This window comes from Mustela nigripes, chromosome X (genome assembly GCF_022355385.1).
Source record: "Mustela nigripes isolate SB6536 chromosome X, MUSNIG.SB6536, whole genome shotgun sequence".
Lineage (NCBI taxonomy): Eukaryota > Metazoa > Chordata > Mammalia > Carnivora > Mustelidae > Mustela > Mustela nigripes.
In genome coordinates, this window is record NC_081575.1 from 88,725,375 (window position 1) to 88,745,576 (window position 20,202).

Below are 20,202 nucleotides of genomic sequence, written 5' to 3' on the forward strand. Positions count from 1 at the left end.
ATGGCTCAGTGGGTTAAAGCCTCTGCTTTCGGCTCAGGTCATGATCCCAGGGTCCTGGGATGGAGCCCCTCATTGGGCTCTCTGCTCAGCGGGGGAGCCTGCTTCCTCCTCTCTCTCTGTCTGCCTCTCTGCCTACTTGTGATCTCTGTCTGTCAAATAAATAAATAAATCTTTTAAATAAATAAATAATAAAAAGAAAAGCTTCCCTTGAGCCATTCCCTCCAGCTCTCTCCCCACATTTCTGTATTTGCCTCCCGTAAGCATACCCAGTGGAGCTTCTTAGAAAGGGCTTTGTGCCTGCGCTCTATTCCTCAGCTGCCCGTGACTCTTTAAGCCATTCCAGCCTGGCCCCTGGCCCTACCAGCCCTCTGCATCTGCCTTGTCGGGCACGTTTGACCTTCAGTTCTCCAGCCTCATCTTTCTCTCCTCTCAGGCATTTGGCACAACTGGCCCTGCTTCTTGAAGCACTCATGACTTGGTGACGTCACTGTCCCCCACGAGTTTCCTCCTAGCTCCCTGGCTCCTCCTCAGCCTCCTTCCCATCCCCAACCCGCCTTTCTCAGGCCTCTTCTGTCCCCTTCTTCTGGCGATACTGCCCCGGCCCGTGGAGTTCACCGTTCAGTACTGCACTCATGCTGATGGCCCCCCGATTTGTCTCCCCAGCCCTGCCCTCTCTTCTGAGCTCCAGGTGTCCCTGTCCAGCAGCATGCTCCACCCCTTGCCATACTCCCTCCCTCCTCCTCAAGCAGGATTCATCTCTAACCCCCAACCCCGTGGCCAGGCCCCAGCAGCCACAACCTGCTACCACCCTCCCTCTGTCCTGGTCATTCCCCCCTTGTTTATACCTGCAAGCTAGTTCCTTCTCTCTGCCTCCTGCCTCCTGCTGGCTGCAGCCCCCCACCTGGCCGCCTCTGCTGCTGCTCTGGGTACTTCTCCCCACAGCAGAATGTGTGGTCTTCAAGAGAGGGAATCAGATCACTTTCTTCCCTTGCCTAAAACCCCTGGATGGCTTCCTGACGTCCTTAGAATAAACTGCAAACTCCTTTCGAGGGCCAGTGAAGCCCAGCGTGATCCAGCCCCTGCTGGATTCTGCAACCTCGTCTCCTACTCACTGAAAAGGCAGGGGAGGGGAGGGGGAGGGAGTACCACGCATTTCCCACCACTGTGCATTTGACATACAGAACACATACAAAATGGCATGTGATACCATTTTAAGAAACTCCTTTTGGTGGCCCAGAGACAGCAGAGCCCCCGTCAGCTTCTAAGGAAGAAAGGGAATAATGATGAGAATAAAAAACATGAATGTAGAAAATACAGGTCTATGTTGGTGAGAAAATGTCAGGCAGGACATACCGTGTCATGGAGAAGAAAAATTATGCCTGGCTTTGAGACACCTAAGATCCCCTCTAACTTGGGGACCATCCTCCCAGCAGGAGAGGAGGTAAAAAAAAATTTTTTTCCTTCAATTTTTTTGCCCTAGTTTAGCTCTGATACACGAGTTACCTTCTGTGTTAACATCATAGCATCCACAAGCGCCTGGGTGGCTCAGTAGATTGGGCTTCTAACTCTTGATTTCAGCTCAGGTCATTATCTTCCAGTCATGGGCTCAAACCCCGTGTCAGGCTCTGTGCTCAGCGCAGAGTCTGCTTGGGATTCTCTCTCCCTCTGCCTCTCCCCCTGCTGGTATGCTCCCTCTAAATAAATAAAGAGATAAATAAAATATTTTAAAAATAAATCATAGCACGCATCATAAACTTTCAGAGGTTCAGCATGTCAGTGGCTGTTAAGATGTGGAAAGAGTGATGTTACTGGCTACTGTACCTTCGGATATGGGTCATAGAGGGCATACAAAGTTTGTTTTTTTTAAGATGTTACTTATTTGAGAGAGCGTTCAAGAGAGCAAGAGGGGGCAAAGGGAGAGGGAGAAGCAGGCTTCATGCTGAGCAGAGAGCCCAACGCGGGGCTTGATCCCAGAACCCTGGGATCATGACCTGAGCCGAAGGCAGATGCTTAACTGACTGAGCCACCCAGGCGTCCCTACAGAGTTCTTTTTTTTTTTTTTTTAAGGATTTTATTTATTTGACAGAGAGAGATCACAAGTAGATGGAGAGGCAGGCAGAGAGAGAGAGAGAGAGGGAAGCAGGCTCCCTGCTGAGCAGAGAGCCCGATGCAGGACTCGATCCCAGGACCCTGAGATCATGACCTGAGCCGAAGGCAGCGGCTTAACCCACTGAGCCACCCAGGTGCCGCCCTACAGAGTTCTTAATTATGGGAGGTTCCAGTGGAGGATTCCAGCACGGTGAGGAACGTAGCCCTGACTCTCCTTGGCATGTGTGGGCCCCCGACCGCAAGCCCATGTTGGAATCCCATTATAAGCAGTACTGTAGGGAGCAATGCTGTTGCTTGCCTGCTGCGATGGATTTCTTTTCAAGGGAGCAGGTCTCCTTATTTAGAGTTCTTACTGCAAGCAGTCTGTCATCTTTTCTAGTCCCTTGGCAGGAATGTACTGGTGAGCTTCTGAGCTTGGCGAAGTGGTTGCACTCAGGTGTAAAGTTGGGACTTTTCAGGAAAGAAACATACCCAAGACTTGCAGTGACACCACTCTGGGGTCCATGCCCTAAAATCCCACAAAAGGCAAGATCATGCCAGAACAAGGCCCTTCTGGTATATCGAGCATCTCAAACCCTAGGATTCCATCTATAACTTCTGGGGAGGTCATGCTCGCCTTGCATCATCAACACGGTAATTGCCAACATTACAGCCTGTTGGTTTAGCACGTGCCAGGCACCGCGCAAGTGCTTCCCCTGCATTAACTCATTTAATTCTCGCAATGCCCTTCGAGGCAGCTTCAGACACTTATCCTCTACTTACTGATGAGGAATCTGAGGGTAAGTAACTTGCCCAGGGTCACTCAGTTGGCAAGTGGCAGACCTGAGATTTGAATCCAGCTGTGTCGCACTGCCAAGCCCAGGCTCTTAACTTTATGCTACCGTATGAACTTGCTCAAGTCATCTTTATTTTTTTTTTTAAAGATTTTATTTATTTATTTGAGAGAGAGTACGAGCAGGGGAAAGGGCAGTGGGAGAAGGAGAAGCAGATTCCCCACTGAGCAGGGAGCCTGATCTGAGGGACTCGATCCCAGGACTCTGGGATCCTGACCTGAGTCGAAGGCAGACACTTAACCAACTGAGTCACCCAGGCGCCTAAAGTGCCCACTTGGGAGTAACTTATTTTTAAATTTCAAATGTTCTCCACAACTCAGCCACTGAAACTTCAGTGCCTCCTACCCATGTAGCCTGCTTATATACCGTTAGGAAAGGACAGGAAACCAGTTCTGTCCAGTGTTTAAAGTATTTCCGTATAGCAGAGGGACAGGCAGAGCAGCCCTTTGGCTACCGCCCTTGGCCAAGGCTTAGCTCTGACACTGGTTCCCGAACTTGCGTTTTGGACTCATGAGGCTCAACCTCGAAACCTCAGAGAATTTCGGTCATCATTTGGGAAGCGGGCAAATAACACCTGTCCCCGCTAGCTCTTAGGGTTGGAGGAGACTCAGGTGTCCCTTGTGCCTCCCCTACTGTAGGCTTTCATGCCCCGAGGACTGGCAGACAAAACCGGCCCCGAGGAATGTGATGCGGTTGCTCTTTTAAGTCTCATCAACTCCTGCGATCACTTCACCGTTGATCGAAAGAAAGTCACCGAGGTAAGAGCCGGCAGATTTAAAACCACACAGTGAGAGTCGGTCGGGTGGGTACTGTGAAGACCAGCTGAGAGACGCACCCTGTGGTGCCAAAGCAACCATGCACACATAGCACCCAGGCTCTCCCCGAAACAGCGGTGTGCAAGGAATGTTAGGCTTTGGTTCAAGGTTGGCGTCGCAAAGTGGGCTAGCGGGGCTCACAGCGCATGCACCTTCTCTATGTCCGAGAAGCCCCATGCAAATGCAGGTAGGAGACGGACCCCTTAGTTCTCCCTCACTGAGGTTTCCCAGGACCTTGATCTTATACTGTTTGCTGCCAAAATAGATAAACCACAGATTTCTCTTCCGTGGTCTGCCATAAACAGAAGCAAAGTATTCCATATTTAAAAAAAAAAAAAAATAGAAGAGCAGTGCACCACCCTGTCCATGATATGCCAACATTTGAATCCTGCCCTTCTGAATTTCTTTGGCTATAGTTGCAAGACCAAGGCACACGGGACTGAAGGAAGCATAAACACTAATGGACAATGTCAGAAGAGATCACGATGGATTTAGACTTTCTCTGGGGGATTTAGACTTTCTCTGTTACACCAGAGAACAGCTCTTGCACGTTTATTTCTTTGAGGGTCATCAAAAAGCATATATAGCATACCTGGATGATATATAATATGCAGAGAAAATGCATGTATATTTTGCTGGCATGCCAGCAGTGGAAAGGACTGAGAATCTTGCATGCTTTCAGCAGAGGCAAAAAATTCACAGTACCAGGTTGACCCCTTTGTATCTTTTAACTAAGAATGTGGAAGACTTTGTGTGAATTATATATTAATAAATGAAACATGGGGTGCCTGGGTGGCTCAGTTGGTTAAGCTTCTGACTCTTGCTTTCAGCTCAGCTCTTGATCTTGGGGTTGTGAGTTCAAGCTCCATGATACATATTTAACCCCTTGACCCAGCTTCCTGGAGTTCCAACAATATTTACAAGATTTTCGCATTGTCTGCTTCAGCTTTGGGTGTACCCAGAGCCAGAAACCAATATTCTTGCTTTTTGGCAGGTTTTAAGTTAAGAGATTTGGGGATTGTGTAAGAGATAACCAGCCAGTCACAAGATTTCAAGGCTAATTGTAGTTGTAGGCTTCTTTGTATTTCTGATTCCAATGACTCCTAGGTAGCAGGCGGTTGAACATCCCCTCAAGCCCTGGTAGCACCTACACGCCTCACTTGTGGATTTTGTAATTAACAAAGCCTTCCTATCATTTTTATTTTCTTTTCTTTTTTTTTATTCCACTTGACATATGTTATGTGACATAGCTTTTTTTTTTTAAGATTTTATTTATTTATTTGACAGACAGAAATCACAAGTAGGCAAAGAAAGAGGGGGAAGTAGGCTCCCTGCTGAGCAGAGAGCCCGATTCGGGGCTCCATCCCAGGACCCTGAGATCATGAGGCAGGGTCTCAAGGCAGAGGCTTTAACTCAGTGATCCACCCAGGCGCCCCCCCCCCCTTTTAAAGAATTTATTTATTGGGCACATGGATGGCTCAGTGGGTTGGACCTCTTCCTTCTGCTCAGGTCATGATCTCAGAGTCCTGGGCTCGAGACCCGCATCGGGCTCTCTGCTCAGCAGGGAGCCTGCTTTCCCCTCTCCCTCTGCCAGCCTCTCTGCCTACTTGTGATTCCTCTCTCTGTCAAATAAATAAATAAAATCTTTTTTAAAATGATTTTAAAAAATAAAGACTTTATTTATTTATTTATTTGAGAGAGAGAACAAGAGTTGAGCACAGCAGGGGGAGGGGCAGAGGGAGGAGAAGCAGGCTCCCTGCTAAGCAGGGAGTCCAATGTGGCACTTCATCCCTGGACCCTGGGATCATGACCTGAGCTGAAGCCAAACATTTAACTGGGCTTACCCAGGCAGCCCTGTAATTTTACTTCGGAACTACAAAATCTCCATTTACTCTGTTATTTGACTTTGAAACATTCTGTCCTTTTTTTTTTTTTTTTTTGGCCTTTCGGTAGGTGATTAAGTGTCGTAACGAAATCATGCATTCTTCAGAGATGAAAGTGTCTTCTCTTTGGCTTCGAGATTTTCAGATGAAGATCCAAAATTTCCTGAATGAATTCAAGAATATTCCAGAGATTGTGGCAACATACACCAGAATAGAACAGGTAAAAATCAGATTTAATAGTTTTTGTCCTAAAGAATTAAGGGGGAAAAGGCAACTGCAGTCTCTCATTTAGAATTTAGAGTTTCTTAGATTTAAATGACATTATAGAATGTGAGCAGGGGGAGAGATGCTGATACGAAATCCAGAATTGTGCTGGGCTTGAGAAGCTTATCTCTGGTCACAGGGTATTGCTGAAGTGGATCCAGTCAAAGATGTTTAGTTACAAGTTCTTTGAGCAACCCGGTGGAGCATCTTTTCCATTCCATCATTCACACATCTGTTCGGTAATCCAACAGCTGCTGACATCTGACTGGGCTGTTCACATTCCTGACGAAGATCAGCGCGATGGGTGTGAATACGAAACAGGAGTTTATCTGAGTGAGAGTCAAGTCAACGAAATAGAGATGGAATTACTAAAGGAAAAACTTCAAGAGATCTATCTTCAAGCACAAGAACAAGACGTCTTGCCTGAAGAGGTAAAAAAAAAAAAAAAAAAAAAAAAAAGTATCATCCGCTCGGTGTGAGTAAACAATACAAAGAAAGGCACCGGGGAGGAAAAATCTCTCCTTTTGGCAGACTTCCAGCTATGTTTCTGATTTAGAAGTCAGATCGCTTCCGGAAATGAGTATGCTTTTGGCACAGACCAATATTACTTCGCCACAAATATTTTCACTCGGTCAGCCAACAGTCGAGTGCCCAGTGTGTGCACAGAGTGGACCAATGTGGTAAGGGATACAGCAGGGTTCTGAACAAAAGGCTCCAGGCGTTCTCAGCAGGTCAGGGGATGGTTACAAGAAAAAGACTTTGCCAAGAAGGTGCTGTTGAGCTGGAACTAGCAGAATCACACAAGAGTGTGGCAGACTGGCAAGAGCAGAAGGGTGCTGCTGGCCGAAGGAGCTGGCAGCACTGGCAGATGTCTACAAGAACAGTGGGGCATGAGTGGTGACAAGGCAGGTGTAGGAGGGACGGTCCAAAGCGAGGGCAGTCAGGTGAGCTTGGAGCCATATTTTGAAAGGCTTGCTCTGCTGTTCAAGGGGCTTGGGCCTTGTTCCCAAAAAGCAGTGGGGAGCCAACAGGTGTCTTTAAGCAAGAACGAGTAAATCGGATAGATCTGCTGTGGCTTGTAGAAAGTTAACTCGCGGTAGTTGCAGGCAGGAGGCTAGCAGGGGGCTGTCACAGCCCTGTGAGAATGGAAAAAAACTAGAGGGGCAGCAAAGGGGCCAGATTCTGGAGGCATTACTTGGGCAGAGCTGATGGCTCTTAGTGGCTGCTTAGATTACTTGGAATGTGGCATGGGGCTGGAAGAAGATGGGGAAGGAGAAGTTAAAGGATCGGCAAGGTTTCCAGCTTAGGACATGGCAAGTTGATGATGGTCTTAAGTCCTGCTAGGGAATACAGGACAAATGAATCCCCTTTGTTACACACAAGGTACAAAAAAAGTGAACAGTAGTAGAATTATACTAGGAAAGTTCAGACATATTCCAGTACTTGCTAGATTGGAGTTCTAAATCACCAGGAGATCTTAGACAAATCATTTTACTTCTCCATTCTACCTGTCAAGGAAAGGAGTTTTGCTGCTTACCTCTTTAAAGACAGAGTGTGTATTTAATACAAAGTGTGTGTTTCATTTATTAAGCCTTGCTCCTCACTGCCCCATAGGCCTCTATTAACCATTTTGACCTTGACCTAGATGCTTCATTCATTCAACTTGGTGAGTTCCTTTAGTAGAGGGATTGAAAACCACTGGTTTTTGGATGCTCCCACCCGAGCACACCATAGGCATGTACAGAAATGAAAAAGATGGTTACGTCTTCTGTTCTCTAAATCCGTGTGTTTTATCTGACTTTATTTTAAAACATGGTTAGAACCAGCCCCAGTTTTGTTTCTGCGGCTTCTGTTAGAAGCCTCGGGGAACAGGAGACAACCTGATGGGGGAGGGGGGACCATCAGGCTTAAGGCCCCAGAGGCGTCAATAACTCCGTCTTCTCTCTTGAGGGAGCCGTAGTTCTTTTTTTCTGTTTGTGTACCGAACAACAAAATGCGTCCATAGTGGCGCACTCAAGCCAGGAGTCTGTTTAAGTTCAGAGCTGGCAGGGAACCTGGCAGGGCCCAGATCCCCCTGTTTACCACGGGAGGCAGCAACCGCAAGGACAGGCGCTGACAGATGCCAGGCCAGACGGCTGGCAAGTGAGGGCAGGCCTGGGTCTCGCTGCCTGGTTCTATGCCTTTCTGCATTGCAGCCCTGCAGCTCCCCTATCTCCGAGGAGCTAGCTACTGTAAATTCTGACCCTCATTATCTTTGTTTCACGAACAGGAAATTGAGGTGAGTGGGTTTGTCCTCTGGGTCCCCAGAGTCTCTAGATAGCACTGATAAATTCTCATTTCTCATGCTTTCTGTTCAGTAGACTATGGCATCCCTCTTGTTATTTCAATTGATCAAAATGTAAGTTAGGATTGAGTGGCCTATTATCTCGAAGAAGTTGAAAGTTGGCTTTCCACAGCCTGTGGAACCGCTCTCTTCTGGAAGGTTCGGTACCATATATTGGCATCCGTGTACTTTAGGGTTAGTCTCCACAGTCAGAGGATTTGATAAACCAAATTCCATTGAATTGCAAGTGCCATGAACTGTAAGACAGCATGAATCCAGTTACTTCTAAGAAAGAAACAAACAATCGAAAAAAACCACTGCCAGTTTATTGTAAGACACTATCAGCGGTAAGGTGCCTTCTCATTTGAAATGCTAAAAGATGAAAAACCAGGCATCCAGGAATTTAGAAACACCATGGTTATAGTAGGACCATGGGCTTTTTTGGTGACTGTTTCACAAGACCTGTTTCTAGTGTTCGTGAAACCAGCATGGCTAACTTTGGAAAGCCAACTTGAGAAAAAAGGTTCATGGTGGTAATTTACTGTGACGGTTTCCAGGCAGGGCATCACGGAGCCTGGGGGTGCCAGGGACTGCCGAGCAGACAGAGCTCATTACCGTCCCGTTCTGTTGAGTTGACGAACCTCCATGATGTCTAGCATTCTAAAAAGGGGTTCCCCTTAAAATCCACTCTCTGTGCCTGCGAGATTCATTCCACTCCAAAGCCAAGTGGGAGCAGCAGCTGCTTAGGCCCCTTGGGACACCTATGCTGTGTGCCCACCATGGGCCCATCCGCAGCAGCCTCTGGCCACCACCCAAGACCCCTCCATCGTGCTCTGCCAGCCCTCAGGGCTCTATTAGGGTCCAGCAAGTTTAGCCATTCAGCAAAAGCATGGTAAGCACAGTAGGCAGCTGAGAAACATGTAAGGAATTTGTGCATTCTTTAAAATCATTAGTGATTTCTTAAAATCGGGGTGGGGGGGGACCATCTCCACAGAGATCCCTGGGGAGCCTTGAGCAGTGGGGAGGAGGGATGGAAATGACCCTTCATTTATGACATTTCAAAAATAGTTACAGACCATGTGCCTCCCATGTGCCAGGCCCTGTTCTGGAAGCTTGGTGTGTGTCAGTGAACAAAACAAAGACCCCGGTAGGGGGAGGCAGTAAACAGTCAACGTTGTATGTATGCGCTGCTTCTAAGCATTAGAAGTACTATGTGGAGCACAGTCTGGGCGATCAGGACTTAGCCCAATCGGCTGGGGCCCCTGGGGCTGAGGGGCAGGTTGTGTTCTGGTTGGGGGGATGCTTGCGGTGGATTAGGCAGGTGCACACCTGGAGGAAGGGCCTTCAGGCAGGGGTAAAGAAGGGAAGGTGGAAGAAGCAAGTGTGGGTGGCTTGTTAGCCATTGGAAGGGCAGAGTCTTTCCCTCTTGAGCACAGGGCGGCCAGGAGTGGGGAGAGCTGGGAGGAGGCTGTCGCCCATACTGGCTTCAAAGCCCACGTGGGGTGGTGAGAAGGGGCACAGAGACACGTGCAAGACAAGCCCAAGAGTTTGGAGGAATGGAGGTGCTAAGCATCTTTTGCCTGGAGCAGTGCATAGCATGCAGTAGACTGGATCTGGATAAATATTTGTGGAATGACCATAGAAAGGAAAGGATATACCTGAAGCGACGCTAAGCGCTTGAAGTAGATTATTTCTAGTCCTTTTAAGAATCCTAGGCAGCGTTGGTATCATTGTCCTCCATTTGCATACGTGCAAGGAAGCTCAGAGAGATCAGGTGTCTGGCCCAGAGTCACAAAGCTGGTTAAGTGGTAAAGCTGGGCTTCACAATCCAAGTCTGTCTGACTATATTCCTTAATTTTTCCAGACTTTCTGTTTTTCTACCTCTATTTCCTCTTCTCCCTTTACCTATAAACGTGCATAAGCCTTCCCCATTCTTAATTTAAAAAGTTTGTTTTGACTGTGTCAAACTGACTTTTTACCTTGTTCCAATGTGTTCATTTTGAATTTTGTACCTGTATATTTATTACTATTAAAACATGTATATTTTATAAATATTTAATAGTAATAAGTATACATATATGTAATAGTAATAAATGTGCAGGTACAAATTCCAAACGAAAGGGCTTCATTTTATTTTATTTTTTAAAAGATTTTATTTATTTGAGAGTAAAAGAGCATGCATGAGTGGGAGGAGGGGCAGAGGGAGAGAAAGGGAGAGAACCTCAAGCGGACCCCACTCTGAGCACAGAGCCTGTCGCGGGGCTCTATCCCACAACCCTGAGATCATGACCAGAGCCAAAATCAAGAGTTGACTGCCCAACTGAATAAGCCACCCACACGCCCCTTATTTTATTTTTATATGAACATATATATATATATATATGCAAATGTGTGTATATACACATATAGAGATGGGGTAGCTATATAGGCCTTTCCTACAAATGTAGGAGGTTTTAAAGCAAAAAAGAATTTACAAAATTTTTTCCATTTTTATTGAGATGTAATTGACATGCAGCATTACATAAGTTTAGGGTATACGACGTGATGACCCGACCTACATGTTACCACAAATGGTGGAATTTCCTTCTTTTTATGGCCGAGAAATATCCCATTGTATATATATACCACATCTTTGTTACCCATTCATCTCTCAGTGGTTACTTAGGTTGTTCTCATGTCTTAGCTGTTGTAAATAATGCTGCTTATGAATTCAGGGGTGCACATCATCTCTTCGACATGGTGTTTCCGTTTCCTTCAGATATCTTCCCAGAAGTGGAACTGCTGGATCATGGGGTAGCTCTATTTTTAATTTTTTGAGGCGCCTCCGTACTGTTTGCCACACTGGCTGCACTAATTTACATTCCACCAATAGTTCACAAGGGTTCCCTTTTCTCTACCTCCTCTCCAATGTTGGTTATCTCTTGTCTTTTCAGTGACGGCCATTCTAACAGGCATGTGGTGAGATCACATTGTGGTTGTTTTTCTTTATTCTTTTTTAAGATTTCATTTATTTATTAGACACAGAGAGAGAGGGAACACAAGCAGGAGAAATGAGAGAAGGAGGAGTAGTCTCCCCACTGAACAAGGAGCCTGATGCAGGGCTCAATCCCAGGACCCTGGGAATCATGACCTGAGCCGAAGGCAGACACTTAACGACTGAGCCTCGCAGGTGTCCCCTCATCATGGTTTTGATTTATGTTTCCCTGATGAGGAGCAATGTCAAGCACCTTTTCATGTACCTGTTGGCCAATAATACATCTTCTTTGGAAAAATGTCTATTTAGGTCCTTTGTCTATTTTTAATTGGATTATTTGGAGTTTTTTGGCTATTGGGTTGTACGAGTTCCTCATCTATTTTGGATATTAGCCTTTAAAAAGCAAAAAAAATTGAGGAGACAAACAAACAACCCCTTGTGTGGCCCCAGAACCAACTATTGGCGGACACGTGAAAAGGAGCCAGTCTCGGACCTAGTAAGTTTTCCATCTGAATTACAAGCCTGCTATTAAATGATCTAAGCCGTACATCATATGATTTCCTCTTGCAGATCTTAAACCGACTGCAAGTGGTAAAAGAATTTCTGAGAAACAATAAGGATCTTAGAAGTGGTCTTATAGGAGATCTGCAGAAGCTAGACAGCCTCCATCTACAGCACCAAACTCCAGATTCCAAGGAACCTGGGGCCCAGACACCTGAAGGGAAGGCCTGAGGTGATTTCCTGCATGTGACGGTAAGTAAGGACAAAATAACCTCATCACCCTGATGCCTGTTCTCTTATGTAAGGCGGTGATGAACACACAGTTTGGTCTAACCTGAAGTTTCCCCGTGTCCTTATTATTTGAAAGAAAGGACACTGAGCTCTGTGCTCTAATTGGTGGTTCTCACATCTGTGAAGTAATTCAACATAATGTCCCTGTCAGCTTTGTTTAGTCCAATATACCTGGAGTCACTGGTCTAGTCTTAAGTAGATCAACTTTCTGACTTCATCAAAAAGCCTGTCAGCTCTAAAACAATGCCAGTGATACCTAGCTTTTAACAACTTGTTCATTTCCATAAGAAAAATTTGTTAAAATCACTGTCTCCAATGTTTCATGGTTTTCCTTTCAAATAAAGGAAATTAAATATTTTCTATTGTTTTAGATTGCCCTCTGATAGAAATCAGGCCTGTTATGTGAATGTCAGCATGGCTTCAATCTCAGCTTTTCTTTTCTGTGCAAAAGGAAACACTTATCAGAGTACCCTGGCCCAGACAGAAAAGGAATTTTTGTTGGTTTGTCCTAGACTTCTTTGACTCTTTGGGAATATTTTTTTTAATATTCATAAGCTTGGTGTTGTGTTATCTGTAACTGCCCAGAAAATGTTAGATGCTGCTGTGCCAAAACTTGCTGTCATCCAGGGTTTTTCTTGTTTTATTTGTTTGTTTTGATTTTGGGGTTTTAGGGTTTGGGGCATTGGGTTTTTGGGGGAGGGTGGTTTTTTGTTTTTGTTTTTGTTTTCCATTCAGAAGATAAGATTCTTTTCTGGTCCTAAACTTTAAACTGCCTCACGCAGTAAAGTCTGTGGTTGGCCAGGCCTGCACGAAGGGTCACACTGAGTGCTCTACCCAATGACACCCAAGCCCTGTCCCCACACCCATTCCTGAAAGTCTCTTTTAGGAGGATGCCCAAGCGGCAGCAGGGGACAGCGGGGGGTGGGGGGGCTGTGATATAAATGTTGAGGTATAAATCCTTCCTTTTTGGAAGAAGGCAAGAAAACAAATCTCTGGAAAGGCCATTTCCTAGCCTTTTCTGGTTAGTACAGAATTATTGGTCCCCGTTTCTGATAGGCCAGGCCGGTAGGGTGAGGAGGTGGGCCCAGGCTGGTCGCGGGGGACTGGAGAACACAGTGACTTGACTGACCAAAGCAGGCAGAGGGCCCAAGCCAGCATCACAGATGGGGACGTCGGGGAAAGCTCTGCAGTTGCTGGCTTGTGTATGACACTCCTGGGAAAAGTCACCTCCCATGGCCATCATGGCCCTTTCTGGTCAGTTCTATATATTCTCAGTGCCGAGCACAGGGCCTAGCCCTCGTATGCTTCACAAATACTTGTTGACTGAAGGATCCACCAACAATTTATTCTTACACATGAATGTGTGTCATACTATTAACTAAGCCTTGTCCTTTGTTATGAGATTTAAGGATGAAATATCACCATTCTTAACAGAAATTCAGAGACATCATTTTCTTTCCACAGATTGACAAACTCATCTGTAACTTCATCTGTTGCTTTACCCCAAGAGTTCTCCACTTCTGACTTTGTCCTGTTTGTTTCCTCAACTGCAAAACCACTGTCCAGTCATATGCAGTGGTCCATGGGATCAGCCTCCCTCCCCTCCATCTGCTCCTTTTCAAAGCCAGCAGTACTTAACCGGGCCAGGTCATTTCTGGACCTTCAGGGACAGAATTGCCACCTGCCGCACTCCTTGGAGGAAGTGTTTCCGCTCCAAGCCCAAAGGAAGCCATCGTTCGCTTGCTCGGTTGCCCATCAAGGATGTGCTCTGTAGACAGTGAGCAGAGGGTGGGGGTATATATGGCATATTTTTACATTAAAATGCATGTATAAAATGCTGTAAACCCTGCATGAAGGCAGATGTTCCTAACTGACGGGTCTTGAATTGTACATTTTCTTTGTCCGTTCATTTCACACAATTTCTTTAAAAAAACTTCCATAGTAAAGTAAGAATCTTCATTGTTCTCACAACCATGCCCAGACTAAGAAAATTGCTGAAACATTTCCCAGCTTCTAGATGTAAGGTACATCTGGAAGGTAGGATCCAATTAAATCTTGATTCACTAACCAAGTTAAGACCTGCTTTCAGGGGTGCCTGGGTGGCTCAGTTGGTTAAGCCACTGACTTCGGCTCAGGTCATGATCCCAGCGTCCCGGGATCGAACCCCACATTGGGCTCTCTGCTCAGCAGGGAGCCTGCTTCAACCTTTCTCTCTCTCTCTGCCTGCCTCTCTGCCCACTTGTGGTCTCTGTCTGTCAAATAAATAATAAAAAAAACAAAAAAAAAAAAAAAAAAAAAAAAAAAAATAAAGACCTGCTTTCAAACTTTAGTAACTTAGGGTTATGAACACTTTCGTCTCATATCCCTTGTGTCCAGTTAGCTTTTCCTTCTCTCTCAAACATTTATCAAGTGTCCGCCACAGCTGGGCACTGAAGAGGATGCCAGATGTGAGGATGTATAAGGTATGGACAATGTTATATGTGCCATCGTCTTGGATTTATTGTCTGCTCTGATAAATGAAAGATACTGTGCAGAAAACGTTATACTGGCAACATTTAACTACATTGAAATCGAAGAAAGGGAAGACGTGTCCAGAGAGGGCTTTAAAGTAAATGGAGCGTGCACAGGGCCTCTCCTCTACGAATCTGGGCACGTGGCCCATGATGCACACACGGGGGGTGCTCACAGTGGCACCGGGAGCCTGGCATCAAGAGATGACTGGTGAAATCCCAGCGCATCCAAGCCACAGAGCACTCTGTGGTTGTAAAGAAGAATGTCGTCATGCTGCAGTGGAGGGATACAGAAGGATCTCTAACACACACGGAACAGAAGCAGAACGTTCAGCATTGCATGGTATACTGTAACTCTTGTCTTTTTCAGTAAGAGGTCGGGAAAGTTGTATGCCTGTCCCAGGCTCCTTTGCTGTGTTACTGCTGGGAGAGGAATTGAGGTCGAGGGGGGTGGTTAGAAGAAATGTGGCTATTCTGTTTGTGGCATTGTCCCATATAAAATTTGTTCAACAAACATGTGCTCCTGGTATTTTGAAAGTTCTTAATTACAGTCTGTTCATTTCAAGATAATCAAGAGACGTGAACAATATAAATTCAAACTATAAGACTTATGTGTCAAATTCCCTGGAATAGGTTGTAGCCTCCCATTTTTGCGGGGGTCAGCTCCACCTCTAGGGCCCTGGGGAGGCGGTAGCATCCGGAGAAGCCCAGGAGGTGGTCTCCCTTTCACACAGGGCTGTTTTGTCTCCAAGGGCCTGGTTTCCATCCAACAATATGATTTACTCTCTCCTCCTCTCCCTGTGACACAGTAGGTGGAAAGAATTAGAGGAGAAAGAGTTTTGACATTATGGTTGCAAAGGTAAGGCAATTCTTCGGATTTTAGCCTGTGCTTTTCCAGGGAACTCAGAGGACCCAAGGAGAAGGACGTTACTTATTAGGCTCAGTATAAAACACGAATTCTAGGTAATAACAGAAGTGTGTCAGTAACAAAAACTTATGGAAAAATAGCTCTGCCAATTCAAAATGTTATTGGCTTCATAAAGTAGCAGAAGAGATCTGTAGACAGGTTAAATTGTGAAGGCCAGAAAGGACTGTATTTGATAGTTTGGGGAGATTATAAGTGATTGTTACCCTAATGATTTGAAAGCCTCATTTTTATTAAAGTATTAATCACTTATATGGCTTTAAACATGAATATCCTAGGCAACAAAGGGTTAGGCCTCTTGGGTGGGCATACTACAAATTAGATCCTGTAAGTGGAACATTGCCTTAGAGTTGGCGGCATTGGAATCTTTTGGATTTTTTTCTCTAATCATTTTGCCCTCTAAATTATAAATGTAGAATAATGGGAAATTATCAGTAGGGATTATTACCTACTTTTCCCTTACCAGGTTAATTAGAAACCTACCTGCCTTTGATTGAAATATACTCAAATTACAAAATACATGTTGTAAGACAGATCTAAAAATATATGAATTTCTACTCACGTAGTGAAGGGAAAAATTCAAGTTTTAATAAAAATTTTGACAAAAGGTTATGACTCATTTTGAAACTTTAAGAACTAGTTTTTATTACTACATTATATAGTCTGAACTATATAAATATGAAAATACTATCTTCCAGAGACTTCTTTCCCGCTCGCTTCTCAAACCCATGCTGCATGATATATGCATGTTAGTAATGACCACACAACTGTAAACTGAGCATTTTGTGACATCTTTTGGGGGAAGGTGAGTGATGACCTGACATGCTTTATTACTTTATACTGAGTTTCAGAAAGGCATGACAAATTTAATTTCAGAACCATATGTGGTAGCCAGCCTCCAAGACGCTCCCCCCCCACAAAAGATCCCTGCCTCCCAGTATTCCCACCCTTGTATTTTCCTCCCACAACGTACTGGGGTTGGTTCACGTGGCCAATAGGAAACAGCTGAGTGATGGTATGTCACTTCCCAGATGATGACATAGAAGACTATGTGTGAAATGAGGGATTTGATCTCAAGACCCTGAGATCACAGCTTGAGCCCAAACTGAGTCAGATGCTTAACCTACTGCGCCACCAGGGGCCCTCCTTTGCATTTGAATTTTTTTTTTTTTAAGACTATTTATTTGACAGAGCGCACAAGTAGGCAGAGGGAGAGGGAGAAGCAGGCTCTCCACTGAGCAGGGAGCCCGATGTAGGGCTCAATCCCAGGACCCTGGGATCATGACCTGAGTGGGCCGAAGGCAGCCACTTAACCGACTGAGCCACCCAGGCGCCTCTGCATTCGAAATCTTTAACAAAAGTAGGGTTTAAGCACTCTTCACCCCGTAGAACCCTCTGGAACTCCCTGCATCTCCAGAGGCAGATTTGGCATCAAATCCTAAAAGGCAGCTTCTGCTGCAGAGACAGTGGCCTTACACTCACAGCCCCACCCTTTTCTTTCCCCACGTCATGTTAACCTGGTTTAAGACAAGTCCTTAGCAGGGGCACCTGGGTGGCTCAGTGGGTTAAAGCCTCTGCTTTTGGCTCAGGTCATGATCCCAGGGTCCTGGGATTGAGCCCCACATCGGGCTCTCAGCTCAGCGGGGAGCCTGCTTCCTCCTCTCTCTGCCTGCTTCTCTGCCTACTTGTGATCTCTCTGTCTAATGAATAAATAAAATATTAAAAAAAAAAAAGACAAGTCCTTAGCACCCATAAGATTCCTAAGGGGACACTGTGAGCTAATGCTGTTGACCCTCGTCCCCAATCCTAGCTAGCCACAGGGCAATAGTCTTATCAGTTTTACCGACTGCCATTTCCCCCCATTTTTAGGCAAGAAGAGGAAACGATTGTGATTTTGTCATTTTTATTTTCTATTTACCTAGAATCCAGGGTTGACAGCAACTAAACTCAGGTTTGTTTATCCTGTTTCCACCATAGATTCTTTAATTGCTATCCAATCACCAAGAGATTCTAGGTTCTCTTAATAGGTACTTTTTAAAGGCCTAAATTGGATTTCACTGAATTCATTTAAACCCACTTCCAACTATTTCCCTCAGTAGCAATATCCCCCGACTTGTTTTTGCTGCAAAGAGATTAATGCCTGTACCAAGTTTTTTTTGTTTTTTGTTTTTTTTTAGATTTTATTTATTTATTTGACAGAGAGAGACCCAGCAAGAGAGGGAACACAAGCGGGAGAGGTGGGAGAGGGAGAAACAGACTTCTCCACGAGCAGGGAGCCCAATGTGGGGCTCAATCCCTGGACCCTGGGATCATGACCTCAGCTGATGGCAGACGCTTAACGACTTAAGCCACGCAGGTGCCTGTACCAAGTTTTAAAAATCATGTATGCTACCAAGCATTATTTGACCTGGACACCCCGAAACAAGAAACAAAACACCATCTCAGGAACGCTATCATTCATTCTTCCTCCCCTGTAAAAACTAACCCTCAAATGCAGGTCCAGCGAAGAGGAAGACCAGCCAATCTACCCCCACCTAAGAACATTGTATTTCCAGATCACAAAATAAACAACACTCAACACCTTCAGTTCTGCTCTATTTTCTCTTCTTTATTAACCAAACTGCAGGTTTCAGTCAGACTCGCAATTTTATTAGAGTAAAAACCAAACTTCACTGGTCTCTTTAGGGAGAACAGTTCAATGTTTGCAAGCTGCAAAGTTTCAATCGGGCCCTCTCCACCACGCTTCTGGGGCAATGGGTTGGGGCTGGCGGCTGCCTAACAGGAGTCATCATTGTCAAGGTCGCTAACAGGTACAGGACAGCTGGTGGGATCGGGGGTGATGGCAGCTGTGGTACCAACAGCCGCCGACGCGCCTCCGCCACAGTAGTAATTCAGGTAGCGGCTCAGCTGCACACTCCGCGCCAAGACATTGGTGCTGTGGCACACGAACAGCAGCAGGTTTCGAGGCTGTACACGGTAGGCGAAATGCATGAAGGCCATCAAGTAGAAGATGAGCGCTACTTTCATACGGCCACTGATGATTTCAGGTGATGCGTTCATGTCCTTTAAGGCAGCCAGCGGAAGGCCATAGTTGGCCACGGGACCCCAGAAGTGAGTGCTGGCCAGATAGTTCCGGAACTCCTTGGTCTTCATATAGTCCCTCGCACTCCGCCACAGTGCCGCCACCATCGCCATGATCTCCAAGGCATGAGAGCACCAAAGAAATAACAGCCAACCCACGATGACGTAGGATGCAGAGCCTACTCCGCACAGCCTGGACCCGTGACCTCGCGCCTTTGCGTGGTTGCCATAAAGTGCTCCACACAGCATGTGCGGCTGTCGTGTGTGCTTGTGGTGCGGGAGGTATAGCCACGCCCCCGCACCTTCCCGTGACTGCCGTAAAGTGCATTGGACAGACACGTGCTGCTGTCAGATAACGCCTTTAGGGGCAAGAGGCGTGGCCTCACCGTCATGCCTGAGCAGCACGGCCATAAAGTGTGCAGCGCGTGAACCCTGTCCTGTGTTTGTGTATTTCTGTTTCTCTGGCAGCCTCATCCTCCGCTCGCCCTTTTGCGGAGACCACCGTAAAACTCCCAGGGCTCCGTGCGCCACCCAGGGAGGTGAGTGTCCAGCTGTGTGCTTCTCCTCTGTATCCAAAGGGAAGCTCTGATTGTTCTGTCCGGTCTGTGGGCAATGTGGACTAAATGTGATACAATATCGTTCAACCAGGTGCACAAATTTAATCCTTACACAATTTGCCTGAGTGTTGCATCTAGAGTGACGTTTCACCCCTAAACATTTCCGCATCTGGCTCTTAGCAAGGACATTTCCCTACTTAATCACAGTACAATAATCCACTCAGATACTTTTATGTACAGTACTATTTAATATGCAGTGCATACTTAAAATTTAGAGTTTTGTGGATGTTTCTTTTCTTTTTTGTTGGGAGAGGGGAGATCCAGTCAAAATTCACATTTAATTACCTCTTTTAGATTAATCTTCCTTAGTGTAGAGGAGTTCCCAGCATTTTTTCTTTTTATGACATTGACATTTTTGCGAAAAGTACAAGTCAGTGGTTTTTCAGAATATCCTTAATTTGGATTTATATGTTTTCTCATAAACAAATATTTGGGGGCAAGAATACTACACATGTGATGGTGTGTCCTTAGTGCATCACAGTGGAAGGCACCTGATGTTACTTTGTTCTATCATTGGTGATATTAAGTTTGATTTTTTTGTTGTTGTTGTTTGTTTGATTTTGTTAAGGCTTTGTCTGCCAGGTTTCTCCCCTCTGTAATCAACAAATAATCCAAACTCTCTTTGAGAGTTTATGGAAGTTCTACTCCAACAGTCTTTCACCTAATAGTTAATATCGATTGATTAAAATTCTTAATGACAAAACTGATGATTATTTTCCATGTGTTTTCTATTTTTTCTAATTGAAAATTTGAAAAGTAATTAAGTATACATTGAGGTAACTAATACTTTAGTGATTTATGAACAAGACCATGGTATCTTTAAAAATTAGTACATTCATTATCTTTATTTACATCCCAAATATTTCTCAGCTGTAGCTTAGAATATATGGTATAACCATTGCTCAAAAGGAAAACAGCATAATTTTTAGATAACCTTTTTAAAATGCTGGGCTTCCAAATAGAGATGACTGGTATACGAGTGTAAATTAGTTCAGTGTAAGTTTGAATCAATAAATCAGCAACCGTGAATTGAAAGACATTTTAGACCTAAAATGTCAGATGCTCGATCCCCCAGT

At 45.3% G+C, this 20,202-nt stretch overlaps 2 protein-coding genes across 3 annotated transcripts in view; one reads left to right on the forward strand and one right to left on the reverse strand.

Moving 5' to 3' along the window:
* Nucleotides 1-15,021, forward strand: part of CXHXorf38 (chromosome X CXorf38 homolog) — a 17,695-nt gene extending 2,674 nt beyond the window's left edge. For both annotated transcript variants that reach the window (XM_059385400.1, XM_059385401.1), the window contains 5 exons: nt 3,581-3,700; nt 5,711-5,860; nt 6,156-6,335; nt 11,772-11,954; nt 13,458-15,021. In XM_059385400.1, the coding sequence (XP_059241383.1) occupies nt 3,581-3,700; nt 5,711-5,860; nt 6,156-6,335; nt 11,772-11,933 (612 nt within the window). In that variant the 3' untranslated portion in view covers nt 11,934-11,954; nt 13,458-15,021. The remainder of the gene's footprint in view (nt 1-3,580; nt 3,701-5,710; nt 5,861-6,155; nt 6,336-11,771; nt 11,955-13,457) is intronic.
* A 3,182-nt stretch (nt 15,022-18,203) lies between these two features.
* On the reverse strand, nt 18,204-19,149 carry MPC1L (mitochondrial pyruvate carrier 1 like). Its single transcript, XM_059385266.1, has one exon. It carries the CDS (start codon nt 18,756-18,758, stop codon nt 18,204-18,206), a length of 555 nt encoding a protein of 184 aa, XP_059241249.1. The 5' UTR covers nt 18,759-19,149.
* Nucleotides 19,150-20,202: the final 1,053 nt, after the last annotated feature.